The sequence below is a fragment of the Pristiophorus japonicus genome, chromosome 8 (genome assembly GCF_044704955.1).
Source record: "Pristiophorus japonicus isolate sPriJap1 chromosome 8, sPriJap1.hap1, whole genome shotgun sequence".
Taxonomy (NCBI): Eukaryota; Metazoa; Chordata; class Chondrichthyes; family Pristiophoridae; genus Pristiophorus; species Pristiophorus japonicus.
In genome coordinates, this window is record NC_091984.1 from 199,839,195 (window position 1) to 199,863,788 (window position 24,594).

The window sequence follows — 24,594 nt, forward strand, 5'->3', positions numbered from 1 at the left end:
AAATAGAAAAGCAAATGTATAATTTAAATAGCAGAAAAATTGCAAAGTGCTGCAGTACAGAAGGACTTGGGGGTCCTTGTGCATGAAACACAAAAGGTTAGTATGCAGATACAGCAAGAAATCAGGAAGGCAAATGGAATGTTGGGCTTTATTGCAAGAAGGATAGAGTATAAAAGCAGAGAACTGTACAGGGTATTGGTGAGGCCACACCTAGAGTACTGCGTACAGTTTTGGTCTCCGTATTTAAGGATATACTTGCATTGGAGGCTGTTCAAAAAAAGGTTCACTAGGTTAATTCCGGAGATGAGGGGGTTGACTTATGAAGATAAGTTGGGCCTATACACATTGGAGTTCAAAAGAATAAGAGGTGATCTTATCGAAACATATAAGATAGAGGGGGCTCGACAAGGTGGATGCAGGGAGGATATTTCCACTCATAAGGGAAACTAAAACTAGGAGACATAGTCTCAGAATAAGGGGCCACCCATTTAAAACTAAGATGAGGAGGAATTTCTTCTGAGGGTTGTAAATCTGTGCAATTCTCTGTCCCAGAGAGCTGTGGGGGCTCGGTCATTGAATATATTTTGGACGGAGATAGACAGATTTTTGAGCGATAAGGGAATAAAGGATAATGGGGAGCGGGCAGGGAAGTGGAGCTGAGTCCATGATCAGATCAACCATGATCTTATTAAATAGCGGAGCAGGCTCAAAGGGCCAGGTGGCCTACTCCTGCTCCTAATTCTTACATTCTTAGAAATGTCAAGGCTCTAGAGCAGAGCAGAGTTTTGGGTAAAAATAAGCTGAGTGGGTCAGGAAGGGACAGAGAGAGTAACGAAGGTAATAGGGCATCAGAGACGACAGTGACATCAGAGAAAAATAGAAGTCAAAGCTAAAGACACTATATCTGAATGTGCGAAGCATTCACAACAAAATAGGTGAATTAATAGCACAGATAGAACTGAATAGTTTTGATCTAATGGCCATGATGGTTGCAAAGTGGCCACGGTTGGGAACTAAATATTCCAGGAGATGGGCAAAATTAAAAAGGAGGAAAGATAGCCCTGATAAAGGATCTTGGCTCAGAAAGAAGTAGAATCAGTTTGGGTGGAGCTAAGAAACAGCAAGGGGCTGAAAAAAATTGGGAGTGAGTTGTTTATCGGCCCCCAAACAGTAATTGTAATGTAGGATAGAGAATAAATCAGGAAATTAGAGACATGTGTAACAAGGGTAATACAGTAATCATGGGGGACTTTAATCTACATATAGACTTTAAAATTTATTTTAAATAACAATAAGTTGAAATAAATAATTGTAATTCACCATATAGTTTATGATTCATTTACGTATCCTTTTCAAATACATTGAAACTGCTACGCTCTTTTAATATTTGTAAAAGTGTCTGCTTGCATCTGGATGATAAACTGGACCTTACTGCACTATCCCATACTTTTTTTTTAAATAATTAATTTGAGCATTTACCTTTTAAACACTTAAATAAAACAAAGCAGAATGTGTTTGGGCAGGAAGATGGGTTAAGAAACCTGCTTTGTGGTAGCTGAAAGAAACCAGCAAGTCTGCATTTTCTTTGAAGAAGACCCTTGCTTAAATTTTAGTGTAGATAAATGAAGGATCGTTTTTTTCCTGCTTAACATTGTAGATGATTTTTAATGACTTTGGAAACTACAGAGTTTGTCCAGTGGATCTCAACATGAAACTGTCCCAACTCCAGTTTAATGTTGCTTATTTTAAATAAAGTCAATGTTTCCGCTATGGGGAAAGGGCGGGGGTGTGGGACTAGCTGAAGTTCTCTGTAGAGAGCCGACACAGGCGCGACGGGCCGAAAGTCTGTGCTGTAACCATCTTTCATTCTTTGTGTTTCAAAGAACATAAAACTATTCGGTGCATTGTAGGAACATTTGTGCCAATTTCTTTTTACAAGTATGAAAATATGGCTTATTCTGCACATCCATGTGCAAAAGGAAATTGAAGCTTCCTAAATTGCTACTGAAAAATAGTGATACAGGGTAGCACATTTATAGGGAAGGAGAAAGGCAAGAACGAATTTTTATATTGTAAATTTTGAATATTTTACTTTTCAATTATTTAAACAGAACTGAAGGTATTTATTTTGGGTTTTAAAATTAATTTTTTTATTAGCCTCTCCTTTTTCACTATTAATAGCCATATTATTTTGGGATCACGGTTGTGTAGATTGAGAAGCCAGGATGAATACTAATATTAAAGCAGTTATTTGATAAACATGTATCTTTGTTAAACGGGAGGTATTTTTCTGGTGTAGCAATAGCAATTATATACAATGTATTTAATATTTTGTGCATTTTTTCTGCTTATCAAGGTGATGACGTACGTTAGTACTAGAGAATGGAGCTCTTTCCATTTTAAGCACCCAATATCAGCATGAACTACTCCCAGTTCAGGTATAGCACAGCCAGGTGCAGTGTAAAGCTCCCTCGACTCTGCCCCAACCTTGGAAGAGCACACCCAATTGCACCAATGTGATATTTTTTCCGTTTCCCAAAACAGACAAAATGTGAGGTTACCAATTGGTTTGTGCTGAATTGATACTGTGCAAATTAATTTTACATTGGATTGCACCTCCTTAATCTGAATTGGATTTGAACCCAGGTCTCAGAGATTCAAAACTAGCATCTAATCTGCTATGCCACCCAGTTCCCTTAATTTCATTTTAACCCCCCCCCCCCCCCCCCCGCCCCCGCCGAATGTTGTATCTTATTGTCAGTTACCATATTCCCTCATTTATCTATCTTCTACACAAATTAGAAAGGGCCCATCAACAAGATTAATTGGAATATAAGTGTGTCTTGGGTATGCTTATGATTTTGCTAAATTATAGTACTATTCAAAATGATACTTCACATAGCTCTAAATCAATTATAATAATGTTCTTGGCCAAGCTAGCAGAAATTTTGGTCGTATAGGAACACAAGTAGACAATTCAGACACTTGAGCCTACTCCATCATGCAATTAGATCATTGCTGATCTGCTCCTAACTTAATTTTCCTGCCTTTGCTCCATATCCCTGGATACTCTCACCTAACAGAATTTGATCTGTCTTAGTCTTGAAAGCTCCAATTGTCCTCGCATCCACAGCCTTTTGGGGTAGTGGAGATGGGAGCAGGCAAACTTTACCATATTTATTAATTACATGGATGAAGAAAGAGTTTTATATCCAAGTTTACAAATTGCAGATTTCTACCACCCTTTTTGTGGAAAATGTGTTTCCTGATTTTGCTCTTGAATGGCCTAGCTCTAATTTTAAGATCCTGTCCACTTGTTCTTGATTCCTCTCACAAGAGGAAATCATTTCTCCACAACTACCCTATCAAATCCCTTTAACATTTTAAACACCTTGAACAGATCAACCCTCAATCTTCTACACCTGTGTTAATACAAGCCAGGTTTATGCAACGTGACTTCACAATTTAGCCCCATTATCATTCTGGTGAATCAACGCTGCACCCCTTCCAAGACCAATATATCCTTCCTGAGGTGCGGTGCCCAAAACTGAGCGCAGTACTCCAGCTGGTGTCTAACCAATACCCCACACCAATGAAGCATAACTTCCTTCCCTTTGTGTTCCAGCCCCCTGGAGATAAATGTCAACATTCCATTAGCCTTCTGATTGCTTTTTGTACCTTTCTATTACCTTTAAATGATTTGTGTTCTTGGACTCACAAATCTCTTGGCTCCTCTACAGTTCCTAGTTTCTCACCATTTAAAAAAAAAATACGATTTATCTTGTCCCAAGGCCTTTTACAGGAATGTTACGAAACAAAATTTGTCACCGAGTCACATAAGGGCAGTTGACCAAAAGCTTGGTCAAAGAGCTAGATTTTAAGGAGCGTCTTAAAGGAGGAAAGAGAGGCAGAGAGGTTTAGGGAGGGAGTTCCAGAGCTGAAGGCAGAGGCGGCTGAAGGCATGGCCACCAATGGTTGAGCGATTAAAGTCAGGAATGCTCAAGAGGCCAGAATTAGAGGAGCACAGACATCGTGGGTAGGGTGGTCGGGTGTGGGGCAGGAAGAGATTACAGATAGAGAGGGGCGAGGCCATGGAGGGATTTGAAAACAAGGATGAAAATTTTGAAATAGAGACGTTGCTTCACTGGGAGCCAATGCAAGTCAGCGAGCACAGGAGTGATAGGTGAACGGACTTGGTGCAAATTGGGACACGGGCAGCCGAGTTTTAGATAATCTCAAGTTTATGTAGTGTAGAACGTAAGAGGCCAGCCAGGAGTGCGTTGGAATAGTCAAGTCTAGACATCACACTTGCCACGTTGAACTCCATGTGCCATAGTTTTGCCTTCTCCCATCTCCACTACTTACTGTCCCTTCCTAACTTGGTGTAATTTGTAATTTGAAGTAGGAGTAGGCCATTTGGCCCCTTGAGCCTGCTCCGCCATTCAATAAGATCATGGCTGATCTGATCATGGACTCAGCTCCACTTCTTTGTCTGCTCCCCATAACCCTTTACTCCCTTATCGCTCAAAAATCTGTCTATCTGCGCCTTAAATATATTCAATGACCCAGCCTACACAGCTCTCTGGGGCAGAGAATTCTACAGATTTACAACCCTCAGAGAAGAAATTCCTCCTCGTCTCAGTTTTAAATGGGCGGCCCCTTATTCTGAGACTATGTGCCATAGTTTTAGTTTCCCCTATGAGTGGAAATATCCTCTCTGCATCCACCTTGTCGAGCCCCCTCATTATCTTATATGTTTCGATAAGATCACCTCTCGTTCTTCTGAACTCCAATGAGTACAAGCCCAACCTACTCAACCTATCCTCATAAGTCAACCCACTCATCTCCAGAATCAACCTAGTTGAACCTTCTCTGCACAGCCTCCAATGCAAGTATATCCTTTCTTAAATATGGAGACTAAAACTGTACGCAGTCCTCCAAGTGTGGCCTTAACCAATACCCTATACAGTTGTAGCAGGACTTATCTGCTTTTATACTCTATCCCCCTTGCAATAAAGGGCAACATTCCATTTGCCTTCCTGATTACTTGCTGTACCTGCATACTAACTTTTTGTGATTCATGCACAAGGACCCAGGTCCCTCTATATTGCAGCACTTTGCAATTTTTCTCCATTTAAATTATAATTTGCTTTTCTATTATTTCTGCCAAAATGGATAACCTCACATTTTCCCACATTATACTCCTGCCAAATTTTTTACCCATTCAATTAGCCTGTCTATATCCCTTTGCAAATTTGTTGTGTCCTCACAATTTGCTTTCCCACCCATCTTTGTATCATCAGCAAACTTGGCTACATTACACTCGGTCCCTTCATCCAAGTCATTAATATAAATTGTAAGTAGTTGAGTACCCAGCACCGATTCCTGCGGCACCCCACTAGTCACTGTTTGCCAACCGGAAAATTACCCATTTATCCCAACTCTCTGTTTTCTGTTATATTAGCATGGATAGAGGATTGGCTAACTATTACCACCAACCCCGTGAACTTTTATCTTGTGCAGTAATCTCTTATGTGGCGAATGCCTTCTGGAAATCCAAATACACCACATCCACTGGTTTCCCCTTATCCACCCTGCTCGTTACATCCTTAAAGAACTCCAGCAAATTTGTCAAACATGATTTCCCTTTCATAAAACCATGCTGACTATGCTTGATTGAATTATGATTTTCCAAATGCCCTGCTACAGCTTCCTTAATAATGGAATCCAGCATTTTCCCAACCACAGATGTTAGGCTAACTGGTCTATAGTTTCCTGCTTTTTGTCTGCCTCCTTTTTTTAAATAGTAGCGTTACATTTGTGGTTTTCCAATCCGCTGGGACCGCCCCAGAATCCAGGGAATATTAGTAGGTTACAACCAATGCATCCACTATCTCTGCAGCCACTCCTTTTAAGATCCTAGGATGAAAGCCATCAGGTCCAGGGGACTTGTCCGCCTTTAGTCCTATTATTTTACCGAATACTACTTCTTTAGTGAGAGTGATTGTTCCTTCCTCCCTTGATTATCCACTATTGGGATGTTTTTAGTGTCTTCGACCGTGAAGACCGACACAAAATATTTGTTAAACGTCTCTGCCATTTCCTGTTCTCCATTATCAATTCTCCTCTCTAATACAACTCTCTATTTCTTCATCCATGTCATTAATAAGTCTGCTGAAAAGTTGAGGCTCCAGAACAAATCCCTGGGAAACACCAGTGATCACATCTTTTGACTTCTGTGCACTTCATTTAATATTTCATCTTTTAAACTCTTGGGTTCATAAATGTTATGTTATGAGGTTTTATTTTGGGCAAGAGAGCAGAGAGGTAACAAATAGGATACAAATGTACATGTATGGTGGGTGTTATTTTAAGTGCTAAATATGGCATTATCCATTGTTATTCTTCTTCTGGAAATGTGCTGACTAACTGGATATGCTTTTAAGGAAATTTTAAACTGCAGCAAAATAATTAATGTCATCTTGCTTTAAAAGCAGAATAGCAGAGATTAAATAGGATATTCGGCCCAACCTGCCCATGCCGGCATTTGTGCTCCACTAAAGCCTCTTCCTGTCTTTCCTCATCTAACTCTATCAGCATAACCCTCTATTCCCTTCTCCCTCATATGTTTGTCTAGCTTTCCCTTAAATGCATCTATACTATTTTCTTCAACCATGCCCTATGGTAGCGAGTTCCATATTCTCACCACTCTTTGGGTAAAGAAGTTTCTTCTGAATTCCCTATTGGATTTCTTGGTGACTATCTTATATTGATGGCTCTAGTTATGCTCCTCCCCACAAGTGGAAATATTCTCTCTGTATCCACTCTTATCAAAATTTTTCATAATTTTAAAGACCTCTATTAGGTCACCCCTCAGCCTTTTCATCCTTTCCTGATATGTATAATCTCGCATTTCTGGTATCATCCTTGTAAATCTTTTTTGCACCGTCTCCAGTGCCTCTATATGCTTTTTATAATATGGCGACTAGAACTGTACGTAATACTCTTTTAAGTGTGGTCTAACCAAGGTTTGATACATCCTTAACATAACATCACTACTTTTCAATTCTATACCTCTAGGAATAAACCCTAGTACTTGGTTTGCTTTTTTAAAAATGGCATTGCTAACCTGTGTTGCAACTTTTAGCGATTTGTGTATTTGTACTCTGAGATCCCTTTCTTCCTCTACCCGACCTAGAACCTAGACTCTCAGCCTCCAATTAATAAGTGACCTCCCTGTTCTTCCTACCAAATTGTAAAACTTCACATTTAGCGGTGTTGAACTTCATTTGCCACCTTACAAACTAGTGTCTGTTTCTAACATCTTTCTGTCTGGCAACAGGTTACCAAAGACTAGATCATTTGACAACTTGACAACTGTTTGCGATAATCCTGGGCCTACAGCAAATAGGCGCTCCAGTGATCCAAATCTAAATGAGAAATGGCAGGAACATCGCAAGTCATTGGAACTTAACAGTGTTGGAATAGGGGGAATGATGGATGGGAATGGACTAGATGAATCCTTCAACAGTGAATTACTGGAATTGGGAAAGCTGGGAAAGAACCCATTGGGAGCTGAACTTTCTGTTGCTGCTGGTGTTGGGGAAGGTCAAATGGAGAATATTTTACAAGAAGCCTCTAAAGAGGATAGTGGGTTGGAGGAACAATCGAAGGATTCAACAGTAACAGAACTAAAACGAGAAGTAAATGTTTTAAGCAATGAAAGTGAGCTTGACAGTAGCCTGAATAATCAGTTGGTAACTTTTGTCACAGACTCTTCAGAAACATTAACAATTAATGAAATGAAAAGTACTGAGCCTATTTCTGGGGATATTACAAGTTCAAAAGAGGAGACCCAGGATGGGTTCTTAGAGTCTGTTAACCACATTCACATGTTACCTGCTATAAATGTTGGTTTCAGAAATGTTGCTACTGATAGTCCATCACGTTATACAAACCCATGTACTACAGCAGAAGATTTTATTGAAGCAGAAAGTCACTATACTACACCACAACCTTGCTTACCACATTTACCTGCTCCAGATACGCTGGAGGAGAATATATCTACTTTGGAAAGTTCTACTGAAACTTTAACAGAAGATGGAGCAAAGCAGGAAGTGCCACAAACCTACTCAAATAATAAACTTTATTTGAATACCAGGGCCAATGGTACCATGGTACCTGCTACAGACTCTGAAAATAGTTTCTCTCAGTTTTTGCCTGAATGCCAGAATGCGGTAGTGAAACCAAGATCTGCAACTGATCTACATAGGACTTCAGATAAAAGCGTTCAGAGTACACAGCCTCCTTGTGCCTTGTCATTAAGTGAATGTAAAGATGGATTTGTTCCAAATGGAGAAGTCAATAGTGAAAATACAATAATAGAAAAAGCAGCAGACTTTGGGAGTGGTACTCAAAGAAATATCACTGCTAATGGACTCTGTATAAACGGAGATGAGATGAGGGGGAAAATGGTATTAAGTAGACAAGTTTCTGCAGCTAGTTGCAGCTCTTTGCAGTTTCCATCTGGCCATTTTAGAAACCCCCAATCCAAGTGGCCACATTACTACTCTGGAAGACAGCAGCCAGCAACAAGCCCAGATCAACCTACTCGAAGCCACTTGGATGACGATGGGCTGGCCACGTACAATGACATTATCCAACAGCGACTTCGGCAGATAGAGGCAGGGCATCAACAGGAGGTAGAAACTTTGAAAAAACAGGTACAAGAACTGTGGAGCAGGCTGGAGTGCCAGCATTTTAGCAATTCATCTCTGCGTTTTAATGGAGATTTTAGTGATGAAGTGGTAAGTATAGGAAATTTCAGTTTTCTTGCATTGTGAATGTTGACTGTAGAATTTTTTTAGCATATAACTTGCAGTTCATTTGTAACCAAATTGTCAGATCTTTGATCTTCAATGTAATCTGATAGATGGGATTCAATGTTGAAAGTTTCTTAGAAACGATTTTACCTCAGCTGTATATTGTTAATTATAACACTGAGCACTGTTGCTTTAACACTTTGTGGCTGTAGTACTGGGCGATGCCTGGATTATAACAGAGTCTATTGAGAGTCTTCACACTGTCAGTTGCTCTCTCTGTGATCGATTGGTACAACAAAGGATATCATGATATTAGATCTTTTGGTTTCACTCTTGCATATTTGATTGTAGCCAGAGCATCTCAAGTAATGACTTTTCTTCCCACCCACCCCTGCATCATTACCTCTGGAATCCCCCAAGGATTTGTCTTTGGCCCCGACCTTTTCCATCTCCTTACTTCCCCTTGACAACATCGTCCACAGACATGGGGTGGACTTCTATATGTATGTACTGGATACCCAGCTCTACCTTTCCACCATTGCTTTCGAGCCCTTCACTGCCTCTATTTTTATCAGATTACTTCCCAACATCCAGTCTTTGATGAGCTGCAATTTTCTTCAGCTAAAAATTAAGAGCAGAGCCATCATTTTCAGCTCCCACCACAAACTCTCTACTCTTGGCACCGAATCCATCCCTCTTCCCGGCTACTGTCTGGAATCAGACCATTTGAAACCTCAGTAACTGCCTACTTCAACCAGAGTAACATTGCCCATCTCCGCCCCTACCTCAGCATATCTGCTGCTGAAACCCTCATCTATGGCTTTGTCATCTCCAGACTAGACAATTCCAATGTTCTCCTGATCAGCCTTCCATCCTCCACCCTCTAATCTTCAACTCATCCAATATACTGCTACCCATATCCTATCCTGCACCAAGTCCTGCTCACCCTTTAACTCTGCCCTTCCTAATCCACATTGGCTCCTGGTTCCACTCAGATTTCAAATGATCTTCAATGGTTTTAAATCCCTTCATAGCCTCTCTTCTCCCTATCTCTGTAACCTCCTCCAACCTTACAAACTCCAAACTTTCTGTTCCTCTATCTGGCCTCTTGTGCACTCCTTTCACCCATCAATGGGCAATGCCTTCTTCTACCTAAATCCTTTACTCTAGAATTACTTCCCATTAATCCCTTTCACCTCTCTACCTCTGTCTCCTCCTTAAAGCCTATCAGTTTGACCCAGCTTTCAGTTATCCCTCCTAATATCTCCTCCTTTGGCTCAGCGTCCACTTTCTGATCACTCCTCTGAAGTGTCTTGGGGCATTTTCCTACATTCATGGTGCTACATAAATGCAAATTGTTGTGTTACATTTTTGACCTGAGAATGATGTAACAACCAGTGGTGATCCAAATAGAGCAACAAAAAAGGATCAAGCAATGTATGTACTATAATTAAAATTTTGCAGTCTGAACATTTTTTTTAAGTTGCAATTGTTTTTTTTTTAAATAAAATCACTCCCCAATATTGTGAACATCACCATTTTGAAACCAAGACTTAAAGCAACTGGGTTTTACCAATCTAGAACAGCACAAAACTGCTGGAAAATACTAAGCGGTAATTATTCCAACATGATTCAAACTAGAAATACTTTTGCTCTTTTATTAGTTAGATTTTTTAATGCTCAAAATTTGACACTGGTAATTCATTAGATGTTAATATAAATGGCTACAGATCCTACTTTTTTAATAATGTGCATGATCAGGAACTTGATCCAGTAATTTAGTTCAACAAATGTGGTTGTTCTAAGCATAACTTTTCAACTGGCGACGAACTGAATTAAAATTGGTCACCATTTTCACCGTTATATGAAGGCTGGTGGAGGGGTCAACACCAAGTGCAGAGTATTGGAATCCTACTTTGAATGCCTCCCCAAATGGAATTATTTCAGATCATTGGAATTTCACCATTCAGTACGCTGAAGGCCCAGTGTGTCTTTTTTTAATATTTACTTGCTCCTGCCTACTTTCAGTTGTGTAAGATCAGCAATAACTCATCCCATTGGAATAAATGAAAAATGCAAATTTACAAAAAAGCAAATGTTACAGTATATGCTGTGACTTAAATGTTTCTATTGTGGTATTGTATTTTATAGTGACATTTTGATTGGATTATTTAAAAATGGGTGCATTAAGTATTATTATTTTGTTGATTATGGGTAATTAAAAAAACAAGCAAATTTTAACTGATATGTCCACCTGAAATTTTTTAGTAGAGGTGTAGTAGGAATCTCTTCATATTATTTAGTACAATACTTTGGAGCAATCTACCATGGCTATGTCATAGTTTATATACAGTCATTAGGAAATTGTGCAGAATAAAGTGAATAACTTGTTACATTTGGTATAAACTTAGTATTAAAGTTAAGTTTTCAGAATGGATGGTTATTGTTTGGCCATATAGTGATGTAGCATCTTCATATTGTACAACTGAGGTACACACATTTTTAAACAGTCCACAGAATATAAATAATTGTACTAGAAATTAGTGTTTACAGTTTGCATAAATGTAAGTATAATGGGCCCAAGTTTCCACATGATTTGCGCCTGATTTTTAGGAGCAACTGGTGGAGAACGGACTATCTCAGAAATCGCAATTCTCCACATTTTTTTTTCTGCAGTTCTAGTCAGGTAGAACAGTTCCACTTTGGAACAGAATTTTTTCTTCAAAAGGGGGCGTGTCCGGCCACTGACGCCTGATTTCAAAGTTTCCACAGTGAAAATGTACTCCAAACTAACTTAGAATGGAGCAAGTGAAGATTTTTGTAGAACTGAAAAAACCTTGTCTACACATTAAAAAATCAGGCGCAGGTTACAAATTAGGCGTCCAGAACGAGGTGGGGGGAGGGGGGGGAGAAGGGAAGTCATTAAATTCTACAATAAATCCTTAGTTATACTTATACAAATAAATCCAACCTGAATAAAAATGTATAAGCAAAGAAAAGATTAAATAAACCATGTTCCTACCTGTGTGAAAGGCAGCAGTTTGCCGTCGGGACCGAAGGCTGAATGGGCCGGGCCCGAGACTTCGGGCAGGGCCCGTCCCCAGCACCAGATTTACAGGTAGGTGGCGTTGGGTTGGGTCGGAAAGGTTCGGTTCGGGTCGGCGGTGCGGGGGGTGGGGGGGGGGGGAGAGAGAGAGAGAAGAGATGGAGGGAGGGAGAGGTCAGGTCGGATCCAATGCGGGGGCGGGGGCGGGAGTAGAGTCGGGTTGAGTCGGGCGGGAGCAGCAGTCGGGTCCGGGGCGGGGGGGGGGGGAGCAGGAGCGGCAGCGGTAGTCGGGTCGAGTGCGGGTCCGGGTGGGGGGGTGGAGTAGGAGCGGCAGTCGGGTCCGGTCGGGTGGGGGGGGAAGGAGCAGGAGCGACAGTCGGGTCCGGTCCTGGGGGGGGGGGGGGGGGGAGTCGGGAGGAAGCATGAGCTGGCCGTGGGAGGAGCCTTATTCACGCAGTCCCAGTGAGGCCATTCGGCCAGGGTTAGGGGCTGCGTGCTTCGGGCCCCTCCCACACAGTTTTGGGCGCCTGGAGCTACTGCACTTGCGTGCCCACTGTAGCGCATGTGCAGAGGTCCCGGCACTGTTTTCAGCGCAGGGACCTGGCTCTGCCCCCCACAGCTCGTGCTGCGCCGCGCCGAGGGCCAGAGGACCTGCAGGGAGGTGGAGAATACGGAGGGTTTTTTTTAGGCGCACTTTGTGGCGTGAAAAACGGGCGTCCAGGTTGGGACTGCGCCGTTCTAGGCACGGCTCGAAACTTGGGCCCTATGTAACTATCAGATCAATAACCAGTTCAGCAAGAGCTTCTGTTGCAGATCATTGCTGGTGAGTGATGAGAGAACTGGAGTGATGGGTTATTTCATTAATTGATTGGAATGCCTGATTTCTCACTCAAGACTTCAAAAGATTGAGTTCATCAGTTTAATGATATGTCTAGCAAACTTTTGAAATTCCTGTGGATGATTTGGAAACAAATTGGCTTTGAATCAGATTTTCAGCCAATGCAAGGACATTTTGGGCCCCCGCCACAAACCCTGTTCCCTAACCACTGACTCCATCCCTCTCCCCAAATTCTGTCTGAGGCTGAACCAGATTGTTTGCAACCTTGGTGTCATATTTGACCCTGAAATGAGCTTTCGACCACATATCCGCTGCATAACTAAGACCCTCCGTAACATCGCCCATCTCAGCCCTTGCTTCAGCTCATCTGTTGCTGAAGCCCTCATCCATGGCTTTGTTACCTCTAGACTTGACTAATCCAATGCACTTCTGGCTGGCCTCCCACATTCTACCCTATATAAACTAGAGGTGATCCAAAACTCACACCACGTCCCGCTTACCCATCACCCTGTGCTCGCTGACTCACATTGGCTTCCGGTTAAGAATTGCCTCTATTTCAAAATTCTCATCCTCATTTTCAAATCCCTCCATGGCCTCGCCCCTTCCTATCTCTAATCTCCTTGCCCCACAATCCCCCCCCCCCCCCCCCAAGATGTCTGCGCTCCTCTAATTCTGCCCTCTTGAGCATCCTTGATTATAATCACTCAGCCATTGGTAGCGTGCCTTATTGCCGAGGGCCCAAGCTCTGGATCTCCCTGCCTAAATCTCTCCATCAAGACACTCCTTAAAACATACCTCTTTGACCAAGCTTTTGGTCACCTGCACTAATTTCTACTTATAATTTTCTATCATAATACTCCTGTGAAGCGCCTTGGGACGTTTCATGATGTTAAAGGCGCGATATAAATACATGTTGTAATTAGTCCCAACTTCAGAATGGATGATGGGAGACCTAAAGACTCAGAAAAGAAGGCAGTTTCAGTATTTTGGAGGAGAGTGGTAATATGGAAAAATTATTTTGGGGGCATTCAGAATGCAGATAAACATAGGGACAACAAAGAGAGAATGGGTTGGGGAATGAAGATGGGCATGGGGTAGTTTAAAACATTTATTTGAATATTTACTTACTTTAGCACTCTAATTTCAAAGTTTGTTTAAGCATTATTCAAAGAAACTCCAATAGTACAGTACTAAAACACTGAAAACCCAAATCCATGCTTTTGTTACCTCCAGACTCGACTATTCCATTGCTCTCCTGACCAGCCTCTCACCTTCCACTCTGCATAAAGTTTAGATCAGTCAAAACTCTGCTGCCCACATCACACCAAGTTCCATTCATCCATTACCCCTGTGCTCGCTGGCCTACACTGACTCCCAGTCCTGCAATGTCTCTAATTTTAAATTCTCATCCTAGTGTTCAAATGCCTCCCTATCTCTGTAACCTCCTCTTGTGTATCCCCGATTTCCATTGCCCCACCATTGGAGGCCGTGTTTTCAGCTGCCTAGATGCTAAGATCTGGAATTCCCTCCCTAAACCTCTTTACTACTACTTTCCTCATTTAAGACACTACTTAAAACCTACCTACCTCTTTGACCAAATTCTTTTCCTATATCTCTGTTGAGATCTGTCTTAAAGTTGGTAAATAAATACTGTTTTTGATCAATAGTTACTTTCTGATAAATGCATATTGTCACTTGATAAATTTGGAATGCAAACATCATGATTGTGAATATCATCACCCACTGAGCAATGACTACATAGTGTACTGGACAAAATAGAACTGTCTCCATTGAGTCTACAGTATATATCTTTAAGCAACGCCTCAATTTTAAAATTCTCATCCTTGTTCCCTCCATGGCCTCGTCCCTCCCTGTCTGTCATCTCTTCCAGCCCCGCAACTCCCCCCTCGCCCGAGATGTCTACGCTCCTCTAATTCTAGCCACTTGACCATCCCTGATTTTAATCGCTCAACTATTGATGGCCATGCCTTCAGCTGCCTTGGCTCTTGAGCTCTGGAATTTGCTCCTTAAACCTCTCCGCCTCGCTCCTTTTTTTTTCAACTCTCCTTAAAATCTACTTCTTTGACCAAGCTTTTGGGCATCTGCCTTAATTTCTCATTATGTGGCTCGGTGTTAGATTTCGTTTTATAACACTTATGTGAAGTGCCTTGGGAGGTTCTATATTAGAGGCGCTATATAAAGACAAGTTGTTTTTTACTGCGTGTCTATTATCTTTTTTAAAAAGTGACGTGTAGAGATGATTTCTTGGCAGTAAAATCTTTGGGATCAGATGACCTTATAACTGCACAGCTTTTATCCTTATGATCCAAATTCCAAATTGGGATTGCTTATTACTCGCTCCTGATCTCCCACTACTTTCTATTTAATTGGCTTTTGTCTCAGTCTTGCTTTTCTGTTTGAACCTTCTAATTCCTGAAATAGCTGTCAGTAAGTACAGTGTTCCTTTAGCATACCTGACAATGAGAAATCTTTTCAGCCCATGTCTATTCCATGTTAACTATGTGTCTGGACATTGGGCATGAACATGATTGTAGCGTAGCCAAATACAGTCACTGGTTGAATGCCTTCCCAGTGCTCTGTATAGGCTCACTTGGGTGAGGTACTGAAGGGCAACAGTACTCCAGCAAGGAGTCAAAGCCTTCACGAGGGAAAAAAAAGGAAGGGTTGAATAGTTTTTTTTGAGAAATAAGACGAGTTACAAATTCAAACTAAAGTATACAAACATGCTTATATAAAGAACAAGCTCTCTTTTTTGAAAAAAAAATACATACAGATATCTGCCAATGACCCGAAGTGATCATTGGTATTGAGATGCATACTATAGATCCTACTGTCTTCTAATCAGCTTGGCCCCAGCAAGAGACAGCACCTTCAGGAGAGAAGTGGAGGGAATCTTTTCTTTGTGGCATTCTACCACATTTAATGTTCATAACAATGGTCTTTGTAATGTGTAATCTTATTCTGATGTCATAGCATTCCTGGAGATTCCACATAAAACCAATTAATTGACTTTGATGCTATCAAACATTCTACAATTTTGGAATTTGTTTAGACATTCATAGGAAGCAGATACAACGAACGCCATGTTCACTGGCTGTTTGAGTGAAACATAGTTTTTTTTAAATCCATTGGCATAACATTTTTATTAAACTTTTGTATTTGCAAAATACTGTATACATCTAGGAATTATTTTGGAAGCAGTTAACATAAAACACTGATCATTACTTAATGTCCACAGGTAATATTTCTTGTGATTGAGTGCAAAAACATTCCCAGAGGTAACTTGGGTAACAATCACTGAAGCATTATTTCAAATTCATGACTTGAAAAGTAAATATTGAGAAGGTAGCTTTGATATGTTGCCCTCATAATCTAGTACCCTTGAGTGTTATTTACATCCACTCTCAATGTACCGCACCAGGCCTACTTGGAGGTTATTCGTGCACCACTGATTGATCTTTATATTTGTTGTTAAATGCGATGGAATATAAATACAATTTCATCTGTTGACTCGTTGGTGATATTTTAATACCCAATTTGCAATCACTGCTCCAAATAAAGCCTGGAGGCTCAGTGAGTAAATGTGTTGTCATGTGGCATTCAGCTATGCAGACTTGAAGGTTCAAACCCAGATCAATGCCAAGTCACGTGATGTCAATCAAGCAGATAGAGATGCTACTGTTGTCTGTGTTATTTTCTGAAGACAGAAACAAAGTCTGTCAGTTTCCTACTCATTGCTATGCACTGATCTCTGTTGGAAAGTACACATGTGTGGACATTGATGAGGGTAGGATCAAGCTTGGCTGTGATGACCTCTACTGCCAAATAGTCTGCCAGCACTCCCTATCCAATTTATACATGTAGAATAACCATGGACAAGACAGATGGAACTGTAACACAGCACAAGTCACCATCTTCAGAAAGGAGTAATAACAAAAACGTGAAGGAAAAGAAATGACATTGAGTTCTGTATGAAATTAGTTTACTCATAGTTCTATTTATTAAGACATTTGACAATACTGAGCAAACTGCTGGAACAGAATACCACTTAAGTTAGTGGTTTTAAATGCCAAAAGGTTGAGCATCAAAATAACAAATGACACAAATTACAACCTTGGCCAGAATTTTCTGACGTGCACGTGATTGTGATTGGAGGCGGATCGGGAACCTGCTGTAACCCCGCCTGCATGCGCCTTTCCCTCTGATGCGTTTGTCAGCTTGACAGTGACCCAAATGCCAGAGGCGGCTGAGGCACTTTAGACGATTATTAGGTACTTGTCAGACCCTTAAACTTCTTTAACCCTACCTTTCAAATTTCCCTGGAATCATACAGGTCTTGAACCATGTCTGTGTACCTGAGACGGAAGTTGAATACAAGGCAATGCTCCCACCTGACACCTGGTCACTTCCCTAAGACAGGTGCTGTTGCTAAGGTCATTGTCAGCACAGATTTAGCTTTCTAGCACTTGCAAGTCTTTTCAGCAAAGTCGGGAACCACTGTCACCTCATTGGTAGAACATATCACATTGTTTCTGTCAACACTACTTCACCTGCCATCTGTGCTATTTATACTATCTCACCTTGGTTCTCAGAATTGGACCATGATGAGCAGCAACACCAGTCACACCAGCAGCATAAACAACCAACAATAACCTTCTCCTCAACCACCTGATACTGCACAGGAAGACGGCATCAGTGCAGGGTTGCACTGTGCTGGAGGCGATACCCCCAACACAGCGTATACAGGCTGAGGATGAGCTTCCGCAACCTGACGAAGCAGCACTGTCAAAGGAGGCTCAGGCTATTACTCCGGGTCATCGCAGACATTTGCAGCTTGCTAGAACAAGAGCTGCAGCCCAGAGGATCAGGTGGATATGCCTTACCAGTGCCCTTAACTTCTTTGCCTCAGGCTCCTTCCAGAGATTTGCATCAGACATTTGCGGCATCTTGCAATCAGCCGCCCACACAGGTCATGGGGGCCGTGCCCTCTGATAATTCAGCCAATTATATTAACTTAGCCACTATTGAAGCCAGTGTTACTGAGCGAGCGCTGACCTTTTCCTCTAGCTGGCTTCCCACGGATGCACAGCATCATCAATTGTGCACATGGCCATCATGGCCCAGAAGTTTTTGTCAAGCGCAAGGGGTTCCACTCCCTCAATGTGCAGCTCGTCTGCAACCAAAGTAAAATCATCATGCATATGTGTTGCCATGACTCTTTCATCCTGCGCCATTCCACCCTCAACTCTTCACTCCTTCAAAAACAGACTTTCCGTCTGGCTGCTTGGAGACCAGAGCTATCCACTGAAGAAGACGTAGCCCATGACACCCGTGACGAGGCCACGTACTGAGGCCGACGAAAGTTATAATTAAAGCCACATTTCCACCAGATGAGTCATTGAGCAGACAATAGGCATGCTCAAAATGTACTTCAGATGCCTTGACAGATCTGGAGGAGCCCTATAGTATGCACCAGCCAAGGGCTCCAGAATCGTCGTGTTCTGCTGCGCTCTGCACAACATAGCGCAGTGGCGAGGATTAGCATTGCATGGGGAGCAAGGCTCTGAGCGCACAACCTCTTCAGAGGAGGAGCAGGAGGAACCTGTGGTTCAGATCCCAACAGCACCCAAGCACATTGCTGCCAGGGATGGTCTCATCATAGTCAGATTTACTCAACTTCAGGCATTACACCCATATGGCTGCCACATGCTGTGCCAAGTTCACACCATCCCACAGCAACACCATAAAGCATCCCTACAAATGACCAAGCCATTCCTTTCACACTGACCACCATTCCTGAAGGTGACGTTGTGTCTCATTCATTCACTCCAACTCACTAAGCCACTTCCAAAGTTGCACACAAATTTGTCCAAAGTGCTGAAAATAAATATTTTTATATGACATCACAGTAACAGAAACTTAACACAAACATTTATCAAAATACCCAAGTGGCTACCCGTCTGCATCTACTTGTATTTCATCTTTCTCTTACATGTGCTTCTACGAGGTGCTACTCCTGTGGCTTCAGCAAAGGTAGGGTTAGCCTGCTCACTTCCTTGCTGCGACTGCATAGAAACCTTTGGCGAATGTTCTCTGGATTTTGGAGCCTGAAATGTCCCTGCCAAAGTTTGTTCCTCCTGCTGCTGTGCAGAGGCAGACTCGCCCATCGCGATCCGAGGAACCATCTGTGGCTCTGACTGAACGGGGGGCAATGTGGGAGAGGTGAGAGTGCTTTGAGAGGAACCCTCACTTCCATGTCCTCTCACCATCATCCCTTTCATGGGCCACCCGGACTTCTCAGCTAGCAAGGATCTGGAGAGCAAGGAGCAATGAGGACCCACGCCCACATTGACATCCCTCAAACAGGAGGTCTGAGTGCCTGCCATACATTCTCCACAAAGACCATGTGCTCCTGTGAGTGGCACATTAGCTGCTCCATGCAGGTGACCATTCTATCCATGGAAGAGCCTACAGTCGCCATCGCGTGCAACATGGTAGTGCTCATGTTGGAGATGGATTCCTCCATGCTCTGCACATTTGCAGACATCACAGTCGCAAAACCTGTCAAAACCTCCTGCACTTGCTGCACCTCCAGGATCACCTTTCTGGTTGGCCCCGAGGCTCAGCATTTTCATGTAGCTGAGCAGAGCTGAGAGCGTCCTGTGCCCTCCAGTGAGGAGTCTCCACTGCTGTCCGTTTCCACCATCTGCTCATATGACTTGAGACACTGGGTGACAACACTACACTATCTTGCGTGACACCCAACGAAGTGTGCATATCTGTGCTGGTGGTGTGTGCACTTATGTCTGATGACTGTGCGTCCTCAAGAGGCTGAAGGCTCCTCTAAGGAGTTGTCTTCCTCTTTGACAGTAATGGGTGGGGGGCGCTTGATGGACCTGTGGGAGAGTAAAGAGATGAGTTAGATATGTCATATCAAGAATGAGTACAGATACCATTATGCACATCATGAACATTCACTGGCTGCTGACATCATTCCCCATATGAGTGACGGCTGTATGAGATTTAATTCTCCCCCTCTCCATCTCCCACTTCCAGGACGACGTCCTCTGCTAGGGTGGCCAATGATGGAGGAGCACCTCCAGCTCTCTCCCTCCTATTGTGGGCTTTCTTCTCTAGCAAGGGAAAGTGAAGATTGAGCGAGAGTGATGGAATGAGTGTAAGAAATGGATGTTACATCTTTCGAAGGTGACTGATGGAGTGGGGTGACAATGACAAGTGGCCTCCTAGTATTGGTTGGTATGATTGCATTAGGAGGAGTGTGAGGGGTGGTTAGTCAGAAGGGGATGTGATAATGTGGATAGAGAGGGATGAGTGGAGTTGCAAGGTATGTTGGTGTGAGTAATGATGTGCAGGAGTAGGATTGGGAAGGCAGAGTGATGGGGATGTGATCAGAGGCACAGCAGGATGAAGTTGAGTGTGACTGTGCACTCACCTTTCCTGATCTAATGAGATCATTGAAATGTTTCTGGCACTGCACCCTGGTCCTCCTAACAACATTCCTCCTGTTGACCTCCTCTGCTATTTGGAACCAGGAGCTTTTGATCTGCTGGGGAGGTCCCTTCCGCCCATCGGAAGGAAAGAGGACCTCCCTGCATGCTCTCACTCCCTCCACAAGCATATGGAGGGATTCATCTGAGAACCTGGTGCAGTCATGTTTCCAGCACTCCAATGGTCCAGTGCAGTGCCTACACAATCCTAGATGAACCTTCAAATGCAATGTGGCTTCTTTAAATATCCCGGCTGAAAACACGTCAACGATGATGACATCCGACCCGCACCATTTAATAGGGTCGGGTAACGTGCAGAGCTGCATTAATAGGCGCCATTAAGGGAAAGTTGATCTTGAGAACGAGATGAAATGAAGAATGGGTTACGATCGACCCGCCCAGGTACAGAAAATTCTGGCCATAAACTTTTACTTTGTAGTATTTTATAGTGCGGTCCTTTGGTGGAGTAAGATCCTATCATAGTTTGAAGTTTACACACCATTTGTTTAGTCAAATTTTCTGACCTTTTTCATAATCATACCATGTACATGAAAAACTGATTAGGTGACTCAAATTTCTCTGAGCTATTTTAGATTTTAACAATGTGAACTAAATCAAGCTTCCCTTGGAGTGCTAAACCAGGTAAGAGGGATGGCAGTGTGCACAATGTTCAATGCAGTGCTGCCGGGATCACAAGCTCCTTCCCTCCTTTAAAAAGGGAAGGGCCATTGCTGAGGGTGCTGCAAGGAACGCACCTGCGATCCGCGACGGTCAGCCACAAGCACTCTTAACAGTTGAGAACATTTTTTTCGCCTACCTCACCACTAATCCCTTTAACTACTGCTCCCCAAGCGACCAGCCGACCTCAATGACGCCTGGCGATGCTGCAGGGGGCGGAAGCGAATTTAGAATTTGGTGCGCTTCGCACCGGATGACGTCACGATCTCTGGGCGCAGGAGATCATGGCATTAAGGTTTACCACCACCTGTAAGGGAAGTTCGCGAGCGTCAGTACTCTCGCCGTGCCCGGTCAGAAAGCCGGTTGCATTCCATTATCGCCCTCCCGGATACGCTAACGGGAGGCGCAAATGAGACCAATTTCTTCCCCTTTGAATCTACGAATTCATGCTATTATAAAAGAGTCACCTAACTTAATTAATCCTAGATTGTGAAGAATACTACTGATTTATATTCAGTCGTCTGAGTTCTATTCATTTTCTTACTGCAAAATAAAGCACTTTATCAAGAACACATAGGAATAAAATACATGCACAGTTTCAGAATTGTGTAAATCTATTAGTGTTTTAGAAAATTGTCTATCTCACTTATTTTAGTGTTAATGAAAGCATGTTTATGGTGCTTGGGTGTAAATATTAGTTACTTTTTGTAGATATAGATTATACAATACCATTATTGTTTTTTGTTCTGTAATTAGACCTCTATCCCAGACTCTGAGAGCAACATGGATCAGAATTGTTTATCCCGATGTAGCACAGAAATATTCTCTGAGACCAGTTGGGAGCAAGTGGAAAAACAGGACACAGAGGTGAGACATGCAGCTTCAACAAGAAATTGAAACTGTCCAAAATTTTAAAATACAAATCCATATCAAAACATTCTGTTGTAGCTGTATAAGAAATTATTTGAGGAAGAAAGAATATGGGTGTGGACAGTGAGTCTTTTCATTAGATGCAGAACAAATCCAAATCTTGGTCAAGTGGATGGTTAGATATAGGTGGAGGACAAAATAAATTAGGGAACTTTCAGATGTGAACTTTTACAGAATGAGGTGCTGTAGGTAGTATTAGTAATCTAGCCTTTTTAAAATATTCATTAAGCGTTTGAGAACTGTTACAGAGGATAAAGAAGAAAGAATAGACTGCACAAGAGAATGAGAGTGGTCAAGAAATCGATGACAGTGAATTAAGGAAAAGGTGAAAAAGGCCAGGGACAGCTTTTTGCAACAGAAGAATACTAACTTCCAGCTCAATGAAGACAACACAGGATACAGAAGCCAGAATTTTAGGACGATTGAAGTTAATTCAGTTTCAAAGTTTACTAAAATCATCAACTGTACCAAATTAATTCTTGGTCTATTCAAAAAATCTGCACTGAAGTCGCAACATAGAAGTGGGTGAGAACTTGGATGTGTACCTGAAGTAAAGCGGTTAGCCCCCTTCGCAACTGGATGAATTTTAACTGGGGTAACATTTACGTTCAGACTGACGTTTGTGGTGTCAGGCGTTCTTGGAAAAAGAAATGATGTCAGTGCATTTAAGCTTCATCTAATTGAATTGCACTGGGAACATCACAATGGTAGGTCTTTAGTTTGGTCGCTTTTACCGAGATATGACGAGTAACTTGCCATTCTTATTAACTTATTGCTCTATTGATGTAATGCACACCCTCATGACAGTATTATAATGCACTCTCTTATCAAAGCTAGACGTTTGGGTAGCAGCCTTGATCAACGGCCTCTTGTAATTATTGCAAAAGCTTCTTTGTAAACTCAGTTTGTATTTGAACTTAATAATGGGATATTCAATATAGTATATGTATTGATGCAACTCTATAGGCACTGAGGTCCCAAGGACTATTTCAGAATGAGAATAGAGTACACTAGCAAATATCTCTTGGGATGTTTACATTTTAAATGTGATGTGAACAGGGCTGTTGGAAAATAATGTGGAAGTTATTTCAATGGAAAACTCAAACTTATTTTAAACTTTGTGGAGTTGATAGCCTCCATTTCTGATCTGGGTGCATTGGATCACCTACTGAATAGAGGAGAATTGGGCAGAGAGATCATACACTGTAAGAGAGCGTGCCTAACTTTCTGTCTGGCCTCTATGCATCTCCCACTCCCTTCGCTCCACCATTGGTGGCCATGACTTCAGCCATCTAAGCCCTAAGCTATGGAATTCCCTCCTTAAACCTTTCCGCATCTCACTCCTTTTAAGACTTTACTTTAAAACCCACCCCTTTGACCAAGCTTTTAATCACCCATCCTAATAGCTCCTCTTTTGCCACGGTGACCATTTTTGTCTGATTATATTTCTGTAAAGCGCCATGGGACATTTTCCTACGGTAAAGGCAGTACATAAATGTAAGTCCTCCCCACCTGATTTTCGTTTCATTCAGAGATGATCTGATGTACCAATGTGGAGGATCAAGGAAGTTTGTCCCAGTATCTCTCAGAAGTTTACTCAAAACACAATCCTTTGCCATATGTTCTAAATTACATACCGCTGTGTTGTGAATTCCGGCCGTATTAGTCTGTGTGGCTTAGGCGGAGCAGAAGTTTCTAGCACAGTCTATAATAGTCCCTAGTGATGTCATTGCTCTATGTTGCCTGGAAATTTACATTATCTGTTGTAAATTAAGTTCTGTTTTTAGCTTTTTTCTCCCATTTTGAACATCCCAAATGCTCTTCCCTTGCCCTTTTCCTTTTGTGTTACTAAAGATGTTTGGCTCTTTTCTCCCCATTTTATGCTTTTCTAATCATCTCCGTCTTTAATTGGGTTGTTACTTTTGCAGGGAAAGTTCTGTATTGACATTTTGGTTTCCTGGTTGGAAACTTGTATATCAGTACCAGCCAACAGCCACCTCATCTGCTCATATCATTTTTGACCATTACCTAAATATGTGAAGGAGGAGAAGCAATATTAGAAAATCAGTTTTTCCACAACACAGCAGTTTGTAATTCATAACAAAAAGGCAGAGAATTATATTACTAGAAGATTAAAATGCATTTACAAAACTTGAAAATTTAGGGTGGTATCTTTTTCAAAAACTGCTCCTTTCTTGGTTTCACAATGTCTCTTCCTAGGTAACTCGATGGTATCCCGATCATTTGGCTCCGCAGTGCTATGGCTGTGAAAGTCGATTTTGGCTGGCTAGCAGAAAGCACCACTGCAGGTACTATGCGCAAAAAATTGACCACATTTAGCTAAATGGTTTTCTTTGTCTAGTCTTGTCTTCACATGATGTGCTGGTTATTTTGTAATATATAAACATGGATGTGACTAATATTGAGAAAATGGCTACAAATACATTCACTTATTTTATATATATTGGAAAAGATCCACTGTATTTGACACTAATTAATTAAAAATGCTGGTTACCAAAGATTATGCAATTGCAACATTTATGACCATGCAGATCATGGGTGGATCAATTTCATGATCTTGACAACATGTAATTATTTTTTGTGGCTAGCTATAATTTCAAGGGGAACTGAAATCCTACATTAAAATGTTTATTTCAGTAGCTTGCCATAGATATAATGCTCTGCCAAGTGGTTTGAACCTTCTTGCACTGTAGAGAAATTAAACTTGTACAGGTAAACGCACATTTGGGA

At 41.9% G+C, this 24,594-nt stretch overlaps 1 protein-coding gene across 15 annotated transcripts in view; it reads left to right on the top strand.

The window, feature by feature from the left end:
* The window catches only part of mtmr3 (myotubularin related protein 3), a 155,531-nt gene that overhangs the window by 123,006 nt on the left and 7,931 nt on the right, over nucleotides 1-24,594 (top strand). For 13 of the 15 annotated variants that reach the window (XM_070887752.1, XM_070887754.1, XM_070887751.1 and 10 more), the window contains 3 exons: nucleotides 7,343-8,807; nucleotides 21,670-21,780; nucleotides 24,064-24,152. In XM_070887752.1, coding sequence (XP_070743853.1) covers nucleotides 7,343-8,807; nucleotides 21,670-21,780; nucleotides 24,064-24,152 — 1,665 coding nt within the window. Of the gene's footprint in view, nucleotides 1-7,342; nucleotides 8,808-21,669; nucleotides 21,781-22,072; nucleotides 22,548-24,063; nucleotides 24,153-24,594 lie in introns of those variants that run through there. The other 2 variants (XM_070887761.1, XM_070887762.1) reach the window with 2 other exon arrangements.